Genomic DNA, 10,157 nt, shown 5'->3' on the forward strand with positions numbered 1-10,157 from the left:
ACTGAGATAGCAGAAAAAGCCTCAAGATGGCTCTGTCTGAAGAGAGGAAAGGACTGAGAGAGGTAGCATACACACTTGTACACAAGTCGGGCTTGATCACCCCCGGTCACGTCACCTGGATGAGAGTGTATAATGTTAGAAATACCTACTCCCCAGTTATGGGTGATGGGCAGATAACTACTTAAGTAATGCACATTCAACTCTGCATAAGTTTTACAGTGTACTTAAGTTCATATAAAGTGAAGATCTCCTCCAATTTAGAGGCAGTGGCAGCATCAGTGGAAGGGATATTTAGTACTGTAAAGAATTTGTCCAGCTTTGTGCCATCAGTTATGTTCTTATATGTGTATAGATAAGAACAGAATTATCTGAACTTAATTGTTTGATTGTTAATGGCAAGAGGATTTATGGTTATACTATGGAGCTTCAGTTGCTTCCTTAATAGTCAGGAGATTAAATTCAGCCTTTGTTGTGAGGAGTGTGTTGAAGAGGTTTAGGTCTGGTGAATCTATGCATCTAGACAGAGGTTCTGATAAATTTTTATTTCGAGCCCACTTACATTGTTTATGCTCTAACACGCAGTGTAAACTATTCAAGCTAACCAGCAGTATGTAAGCACACGGCAGCATGCGTTACTCCCTCCTGACAGTGAGGACAAACAAAGCATGCGTGAACTTCATACTGTGAAACATAAATATCCAATTTCCCACAACTTAATGTTTTCAGTAAAACTACTCAAATGGGCTAAACTTAACATATCTGAATCATATTAATTATAATGCTCATTCAAATTATTATTAAAGTGCAATATTATTATTACATTCCTATGTGCAATAACTATTTGTATACACCACTGTAGAGGTATTTTTTTATTTTTTATAGCTGTAGGTATCTCCCCACTGCTGCTACACTATATATATATATATATATATATATATATATATATATATATATATATATATATATATATATATATATATATATATTCCTTATTTATCTAACTTGTTTAATTTAGTTTGATTCCGTGTACTTAATTTAATTTTATTGTCTGCTTTTCTTGTCCGTACTTGAATGGTAAATGGCGCACTTATATAGCGCTTTTATCCAAAGCGCTTTACACTGTGTCTCATTCACCCATTCACACACACACACACACACCAATGGTAGCAGAACTGCCATACAAGGCGCTAACTTGCCATCGGGAGCAACTTGGGGTTCAGTGTCTTGCCTAAGGACATTTCAGCATGTGGAGTCATGTGGAGTCATGTGGGCCAGGAATCGAACCTCCAACATAGAGATGTAGACAACCCGCTCTACCACCTGAGCCACACCCACCCACCCACCCACCGTACGAGAAGGAACTGTTTAATTTTTATCCACTGCCATGTGATATGCTAAAAAAGACAGTAAAGCTGATTTTAACTTTGACTTTATTTTTCCTTGTTAGAACAACTTTTTTCAAACTTTTTTTTTTTTTTTTTTTTTTTACAGTGCACCACACTCCCTCCAACCCTGTAGCACTGCTCAACTGGACCCACCACCCCTCAGGGTAAAAGGTAGACCTGCATCAAGGCTATTCTCTGTTCCGGCTCCTAGATGGTGGAATGAACTTCCACTGGCTGGCTTCAAAGACTAAAGACCTACAGTTTCACCAAGTGCGTCACCTTAGCACTTATGAACCAGGTATGGACCACTATGATGATGTGCTTATTGATAGAAACTTCACTTCTGTAAGTATCTCTGGATAATGGCATCTGCCAAATGCCATAAATATAAATGTGTTAGAAACAGGGAGATATTTGGAACAGAGAATAAAAGACTTAAAGAATGCCATTTTCACACACACACACACACACACACACACACACACACACACACACACACACACACACACACACACACACACACATTTAATTTCACATTTATTTCACACACTTATATTTTATTTATTGCATAATTGTTATTTATTTATTCTCATCTCTCTACAACCCCAAACATCAGATCTGTAACTAGTAACCAGTCTGATATTGAGATGCCCAACACATTTCCATTTCAGTGGACAACTGAACTTGGACAACGGAACTTGGCCAAGACACCTGAACTTGGACAACTTAAGGCTGGACAACTGAACTTGGCCAAGTCACCACACTAAAGTTTAATATAAAAAAGGATGTATGATATTTGTGACTTACTTTTACACATGAAAAGCACACATTAGCATCAATCTCAATCTCTTTCAGTCTGAAAAGCTGAAACAGGAGCTCATAATGAACAATCATAACTTCTGTAACATTTTTTATCCACTATTGGCTTAAGCGTGATTGAGGTCATAAACACATGTTCAGTGGGATTCATAGCTATAACTAAAATGTACAAACAATACAACAGCAATTAAATTGTGACTTTCAGGGATTGAAAATAAATGTAACATTTTAAAATCTAAATAATAAAAAGGATCGTGTTCATTAGTGAATCATTCTCATTAACGAGTCGACATTTAATTGAGTATAAACTGTTAAAGATAAACACACAACACAATTAACATGAACTCGAATTCATAAAACACAAACAAATGAAAATAAAACGTAAAATAAACAGATAATATTAAAATAAATAAATAAGTTGGGTTTTTGTTTAAACAGGAAATCAGGTGGAGTTTTTCAGATTTATACAAAATTACATTAGCAGTTATGTGTAATATTTAAAAAAAATAATTATTATAACGCAAATGTGAGGAACACTTTAAAGCAAATATTATTATTATTATTATCATTATTATTATTATTATTATTATTATTATTGTGATGATGTAATCATCTCTCCCTATAGGCTGGTGCTCACCACAGTTACCCGCGGTTTGAGAAAGGAATCACTGGGGTTGGTTACTGAGTTCTTATTCCAACAACTGTAAATTGGTTGTTTAGTTTTGGCACTGATAATGATGTCACTTCCTGCCTCTTTTGCCACTTCTTCTCTAGTGGCTCTACTCTCCCTGCCCCCAACCTCTAATGATGCATGCTGATTGACAGACAGATGAGAGTCATCACTGTGATTGGTAGAAAGGTTTGATTGGTGGGCTTTGGCTCCACCCACTACACTGTCATTCTCCTCTATGGCTGATTCTGGAGCTTTATACTGAATTTCCTCATAGATGCACAGCTCCCTTCCTGTATGGTCAGAATTGTTTTGATCAAGTGTTTCCATGGGGACTAATGATGTAGTCATGTTCAACTTTCCTCTAACGTGAGTTTGATTGGTTGACAGCTCTGAAACCTGATTGGTCGATGTGTCTGAACGCTGATTGGTTGGTGAAAGCTCCTCTTCTTCAATGTTGAGGGGAATGAACCCTTGCCAGTGGTTGGTGGAGAGAAACCATTCTGCCCTCCGATTGGTAGAAGTGGAGCAGTTCACACTCTGATCTGTTTCCTCAGACACCATGTTGTTTATCGTGAGTGTCGAAATGTGATTGGTTGGTGAAGGCTTGATGTCACTGAGTGAGGGTGGTGCTTCAGGTACATCACTCTCAGTCATCCACATGTTGCCATGGATACAAACTCTATCAGTGTGCAGGGAATCTGTGGACCTTTGACCTTTTACACAGATAAGATTCATTAGAGCTATACATCCAGCACACACACACACACACACACACACACACACACTTAGACTTACAATGATTAACAGATCCTCCGATATCAATGAATTTCAAAGGATGAGCAGAGTCGCTCCGTCTCAAAGCACTGAGAGAGAGAGAGAGAGAGAGAGAGAGAGAGAGAGAGAGAGAGAGAGAGAGGTGGATGAAAGGAAATGAGGCATGTTTCAGTTATTATTATTATTATTATTATTATTATTATTATTATTATTATTATTATTATATAATTATCTGTAGGCTGGTGTGTACAATGATGTTTTAGGACCAAGGTTTAAAAAATACAATATTCTGAAAGAAAAAAAAACAACAAACATTCTGAAAGAGGCGAATATCTGATATCAAGAGGAAAAAAAGTCACATTATTTTGAGAGATAAGTCACAATACTAAGATGAAATGATACACATCAGAGCGACTTTTGTGTGTTAAAATAAAGAACGTTAACATTGTGAAGTTATTGTCTCTTTTGTTGAAGGAGAAAGCTCAGGCAGGCACCTCTTCAGTACTCTCTCTCTGATGCGTTCCACTCGTTTCAGTTTAGCGTGCCTTTGTTCAGATGGCATGGCTAAATCAGATTCTCTGTTTACAACACAGACATCAACCTGTAACACACACACACACACACACACACACACACACACACACACACACACACACACACACACACACACACAAGGAACACATTATTGAAACCTTTTGTTACTTTGTCGTCCACTAGGAGGTGCTTTGAGTTCAGTCATACAACTTCATACAAGTTCAGTCATTTATACAGAGTGCATACACACAAAAATAGATCAGAATGTGTGTACACAACCACACACCCAAATCAGGATCTACAACGAAATATTGGCAGGAAATTCAATGTGTATAAATGGAAACTTTGACCCATAACAGCCATCCGTAACATTTTAGAAACAGCAGGAGTTATCGACACCAAGTGGATATATGTAAAGTATTACAACTAAATGTGCAAATCACTGCTCTCAGACTTTATTCTTACAGTGATATAAAACTATACAGCTCCATATTAACTTCATACAGGCTACTGGGACACGAGAAGCATTAAAGCATAACCGCATTTTTATGAGTTTATTATTTATTTGTGTAGACTGGTTAATTAGTCTGTTTCTATGTACTGATATTTATCCCTCCCGTTAACTATTTGCATTCTACACTTTGTTTAATCCCCTGTCTGAACAAAAGAGTAAATCATTATGGGTTGGTATTAATTGTGGGTAATTTCAGGCTGCAAACAGTTTTGAGGTAATTTTGTACGTACACAGATCTATTAATAGGCTCCAAAATGATACAGTATAAGTAGGCTACAGAAAGATGCACTGTCTGTGGTGCAGTGGCATTTTTGGTACATTAGAAGACCATGCACCAAATAATACATGTTTTTAAACACCACAAAGATAACATTGTCATATTTATGTATTTAATATTGCCCTTGAATGAAATTCCATAGTATTTTGAGTGTTTTGTATTTATAGCCATAATATATATTTCAGCGTAACATAGCGTAACATAGTTATACATCAAACTGTCAGACAGTGGCACTGGTCTTAATACTGCTCCTCACTGTAGCGGATATCACACAAGAAAAATTTGCTCAAGTCAAGGTTAAATTCAGTATTAAATTCTCACTGTACACTTAACTGTGTGTGTATAAGCTATAAGTGTGAATAGGTGTGTGTGTGTGTGTGTGTGTGTGTGTGTGTGTGTGTGTGTGTACGTTATCATTATTATCACTCTGTTCTTCTTGTTTATAATTCAGTGTGTTTAGTTTGTCCTCCTCAGGGTTTGATTCCTCCACACACACTCTCTGTGCAGTGAGAGATGAAGGAAGCTCCGCCCTCATCACACGCATCAGACACACTGGAGAAGACTCAGTGAGTGGGTGGGGTTTATCAGCCATGATTATCTTATAATCTGGGCTTCGGCTCCTCTTATTATGCATTTTTTTCTGTTCAAACCTCCAGACCATCTGAAAGCAACACATAGAAACATATTTTCATAATTTAACATAATCTATAGATTTACATGAATAATTATTCCTAATCCTGAATTGCCTGTGGTTAGACTCATACCTGTTTAGAATGATCAGACTCCTCCCCTAAACACAATGACTGAGACTCTGCAAAACAGAGACAAGTTTTAAAAAGACAGACATTTTGTTTGTTTGTGTGTTGGGGGTGGGTGGGCGGGTAGTTTACCTGCTGTGTGTGTTTTGGTTTGTGTAGAGCAGTGTGTGTTGATTGTAGCAGGGTTGTACACCAGCTGTGTGTGAGAGAAAAAAAGCAGAACAATTTAATAATAATAATAATAATAATAATAATAATAATAATAATAAAGGTGGTTTGGCCAATATACACACATTTTTCTACATTTACTCACTGTGTAATTTGGCTCTCCCCACTCAGGTCTCAGATTTGTGCTCTTATTGGTGCTGTCCAACTCCAGAGGTAAAGGGGGGCGAGCTGGTGGTTCTAACTCCTCCCCCTTAATGAGTAAAGAAGTATTTACCTTTAATTATAAAATAAAAGACACACACACACACACACACACACACACACACACACACACACACACACACACACACACACACACACGACTGACCCAGAGGTGCACACTTTCTTCTGGATGGAGGGATGAGTTGTGCAGGAGTGGAAACACTGAGAGAGGAATAAAGCAGATGATAAGAACTCATTAATAACATTGTGCTGATGTATTTTTCATTATGTTCTACAGAGACACGTGAAAATCCTGCAAAAGCATCGCCAATCAGGTAAGGACAGCAAGAAACTGTTGGGGGATTTTATGTACATGAGAAGCGGGCAGTGGCCAATAATACTGTTTTATGTGATGCAGGTCTTGTCATGAGTCACGTCCATGTTGGTCATGTCCACCGTTGCATCCACATTGACAGTTGAGTTCATATCTATAGTCACCTCCAGGGTTGTGTCCACTCCTACAGTCACTTCACATCCACAGTCACGTCCACTCCTGTAGTCAAGTTCACGCCCATGGTCACATGCACAGTCATATCCATGGACACAGTCACTTACAGTCCCACAGTCACGTACATGGTCATGCTCTTGATCACTCACTTGTCGGTGTTTGTAAAGCCATCAGTGCTTTAAATCGACTCCTATTAGGCTTCAGACCACTCAGAATATCATCCATCATCCAGATCTGCTTCTGTGCCAGGGAGTGTTCCTGAAAAAGAGAGAGAGAGAGAGAGAGAGAGAGAGAGAGAGAGAGAGAGAGACAGAAAGAGAGAGTGACAGATAGAGAGAGAGACAGAGAGAGAGAGAGACAGAAAGAGAGAGAGAGACAGAGAGAGAGTGCAAAAGAGACAGAGAGAGAGAGACAGGGAGAGAGAGACAGAGAGACAGAGAGACAGATAGAGAGAGTGACAGAGAGAGACAGAGAGTGTGAAAGAGAGAGAGAGAGAGAGAGACAGGGAGAGAGAGACAGAGAGAGAGATAGAGAGAGTGACAGATAGAGAGAGACAGAGAGAGAGAGAGATTTTTTTTTTTACTTTTGACCAATTATTTAAGAAAAAACAGAATAATCACTCATTCAAAAAGAAAAAGAAAAAAATAGATCTATATGTTTCAACATGAAAAGTTAATAAAATGGTTAGATTAATAAAACAATCAACAGTGAAAAACAATTTCACCTCCATCTGTTATCAAAAAAAAAAAAAAAAAAAAAAAAAAACAAATAATTTGCGCACCATGTCTTTTCAAACATTTCCACAGAGTGTTCTGGGGTAGAGTACGACTGGTCCTCATAGACCACCGCGACTAAAAATCTTTTAAGGTGGTTTGTTAATGCCTTTAAAAAGATTTAATATTTTGTACAAAGGAGAGACACAGGACACCAGTTCTTTAAGCTGCCAAGGTCTCCTTTTTTGGGCAACAGAGTGACCACAGCTCCTCTCCAGCTGAGGGGCAAGACTTCCGACTCTATGCATCCGAGTGTAACAAAGTGCAGATCTGAGCCATTCAAAGACCAGAATGTTTTATATAATGTTTTAACGAGAGCGGTTCCCCAAGTTCACCTCTCCCACACCCGCCCAGCCGTGGCAGTCCATTCCGAAGCCCTCCAGTGGCCTCAGGATCACATGGCTGACCACTGCACAGTTCCTCATAAAAAGACAACATCCGTAGAGTTTTGTCATCTTTGTCGGTAGCCTCCCGTCCACTGTGCAGTCCCGATAGACCTCTTCTCTCCAGTGCGAAGAAGAAAGATGTGGATGAGTCCATTTTATTGCATTATACAAACTTGGCTCGCACCATGGTGCCTTGATCTCTCTCTTCATACAAGTTTTTCAGAAGAATTTTATTCTTCTCCAGTATTTCTTTTATTCTTATTTCTTCTTCTTCACTTATTGAGCTGCTCAGTTTCAATATTTCTTTTTCAGGAAAGTCGATCTTTTCCTTGATTTCTCTGGTACTGTTTTTCGTGTATTGTTGGCAGAAGATCTGAATCTGAACTTTACCGATGTCCCACCACTGGTTTACTGATGCATACTGAAACTTTCTCTCTCTCCAAGACTTCCAGAAAAGTGTAAAAGCGTGAATAAAGTGGTGATCCTGTAATAACCTATTGTTAAAATGCCAGTGATGCTGCCAGAAAGTGCTCAATGTGGTACTAACAGCGAGTAAGTAAGTGTTTATAAAGGCCATGTTTTTGTTTATTTAAATGAACATTGCCTCTTCTTTTTGGACTTGTATAGTATCATACTTTTCACTTTTGGCATAAATTTTTTTAGGCGGTAGCGTTTTGGTCAGTCAAGTTCTTCAAGAGTGGCATTTTGCATTGCTACGTGACATGACAGATAAAAATGTGAGAGATTAGGAAAGAAGGCATCAATTTTGGGTTTCTTAACCCCTTTTATCACATCTAAAAAAGTGTTTATCTGTGATGTGGTATAAAGCTGAGAACTATTGAAAGTTTTGTGTAGTTTAGCTATCATCTCTGAGGAATCAACGTCCTCATCAGAGCCACTCTACACCTTCAAATTCATTTTCTGACTCATTATCGCGTTGTGAGCTTTCTAAACCATCTCAGAACAAGTTTCCTGCATTTCCTCCTCTAGCTCTGGTAAAACGTTAGGATCAGCCTCTGGATGAACAGGCTGTGAGTGCTCCTCACTCCCGGTAGGGTCTGTCTGAGAGGGTGACAGAGACTGTGAGTGCTCCTCACTCCCGGCAGGGTCTGTCTGAGATGGGGACAGAGGCTGTGAGTGCTCCTCAGCCGTGTTCACCACACACAAAACATCTCATCTGTTCGGAGCTGATGAAGATGGTGTAATCGTTATTCTCTAGCGTTAGTTTAACAGAGAGAGAGAGCGGCTCGTGTTGTGTGTTTAGGATCATGTAGGTGAAACGGCGGAAAGACATGATGTGTTTAATGTCAGTTTTTTTTAAACCCAAAGGAATTATTTTAATCTGCGCTGTTAACTTTCCGTAGCGCTCGAGCACACTTTTTAAAGTTTCATTTTTAATAAAAGGAGGCACGTTAGACAGCATGATTTTCTTAGATGATTTTACCGGAAAGTGGAAACACACAAACATACTCATTGTTTATCATTAGCCCCTGTTCAATTAGTGCATCAACCATTTCAACTTCGGAAAGAAAAACCACCACTGCTTCGTTCATCCGAGAAGCTGATCTGATGTTTACACCACCGACCTGATCACTGAAAGCAGTGAGAACTTCTTCCATTGGTATGGAGTCATCCGGCGGGCATTTACACCCCTGTCTCAGGGTCAAGCGGAAGAAATCTCCATTTAACTCCATTTTGGAACGAGTTTTGCCGACAATAGTCGGCTCACACACTGTTAACTCACTAAAAACTCTTACTTTAGAACAATAGACTAAAGAAGAAAACAGAAAGGAAAGTATTTGAAAAAAGACTACAAACACTCAGAGACGCGCTCTAACCACCTGCACTCTCGCTACCCACAATCCTCAGACAGAGAGAGAAAGAGAAAGAGAGAGACAGTGAGAGAGGTAGAGAGAGAGGTAGAGTGACAGATAGAGAGAGAGACAAAGAGAGAGAGAGAGAGAGAGACAGACAGAGACAGAGAGAGACTTTGACTTTTAAGACACCTTTATTGTATGCAATTTTTGAAATCCCCCCCACCCACACCCTCAACTCAAAAACCCCAAAACTTTTCAAATTCACTATAAGTCCATTGTGGTCATATAGTGTGCAAGAAGTCTTTATGTTAAGGCTCTTTGTGCGACTAATGTCCATGTCCTCAGTCTGGACCGTCTCCGTGGTGACAGCACGCCCAGGTTTTCACTTTTTATTGCTCGTTGTTCCGATTTAATGAATATTTTTCTGTCCGAGAAATAATTTGCCAGCAAGACGTCACGTTTTCTTTTTGTTAATTCAAGAACCCGGTTGAAGTGCTCTGTGGTGTACAGCTCGTCAGGTTGTTCTGAGACAGTGGAAGTAGACGGGTTACCCGATCATGCTTCACTCTC

The 10,157-nt window shown here is 39.1% G+C and overlaps 1 protein-coding gene across 2 annotated transcripts in view; it reads right to left on the reverse strand.

Annotated features, from left to right (window-relative positions):
* Positions 1-1,447: 1,447 nt before the first annotated feature.
* The window catches only part of si:ch211-234p6.5 (uncharacterized), a 49,237-nt gene continuing 40,527 nt past the window's right edge, over positions 1,448-10,157 (reverse strand). For both annotated transcript variants that reach the window (XM_053684879.1, XM_053684884.1), the window contains exons 15-23: positions 6,761-6,869; positions 6,270-6,325; positions 6,048-6,152; positions 5,867-5,930; positions 5,741-5,787; positions 5,386-5,637; positions 4,146-4,252; positions 3,673-3,740; positions 1,448-3,590 (exon numbers count right to left, since the gene is read on the reverse strand). In XM_053684879.1, coding sequence (XP_053540854.1) covers positions 2,824-3,590; positions 3,673-3,740; positions 4,146-4,252; positions 5,386-5,637; positions 5,741-5,787; positions 5,867-5,930; positions 6,048-6,152; positions 6,270-6,325; positions 6,761-6,869 — 1,575 coding nt within the window. In that variant the 3' untranslated portion in view covers positions 1,448-2,823. The remainder of the gene's footprint in view (positions 3,591-3,672; positions 3,741-4,145; positions 4,253-5,385; positions 5,638-5,740; positions 5,788-5,866; positions 5,931-6,047; positions 6,153-6,269; positions 6,326-6,760; positions 6,870-10,157) is intronic.

Source organism: Ictalurus punctatus, chromosome 1 (genome assembly GCF_001660625.3).
Source record: "Ictalurus punctatus breed USDA103 chromosome 1, Coco_2.0, whole genome shotgun sequence".
NCBI lineage: Eukaryota > Metazoa > Chordata > Actinopteri > Siluriformes > Ictaluridae > Ictalurus > Ictalurus punctatus.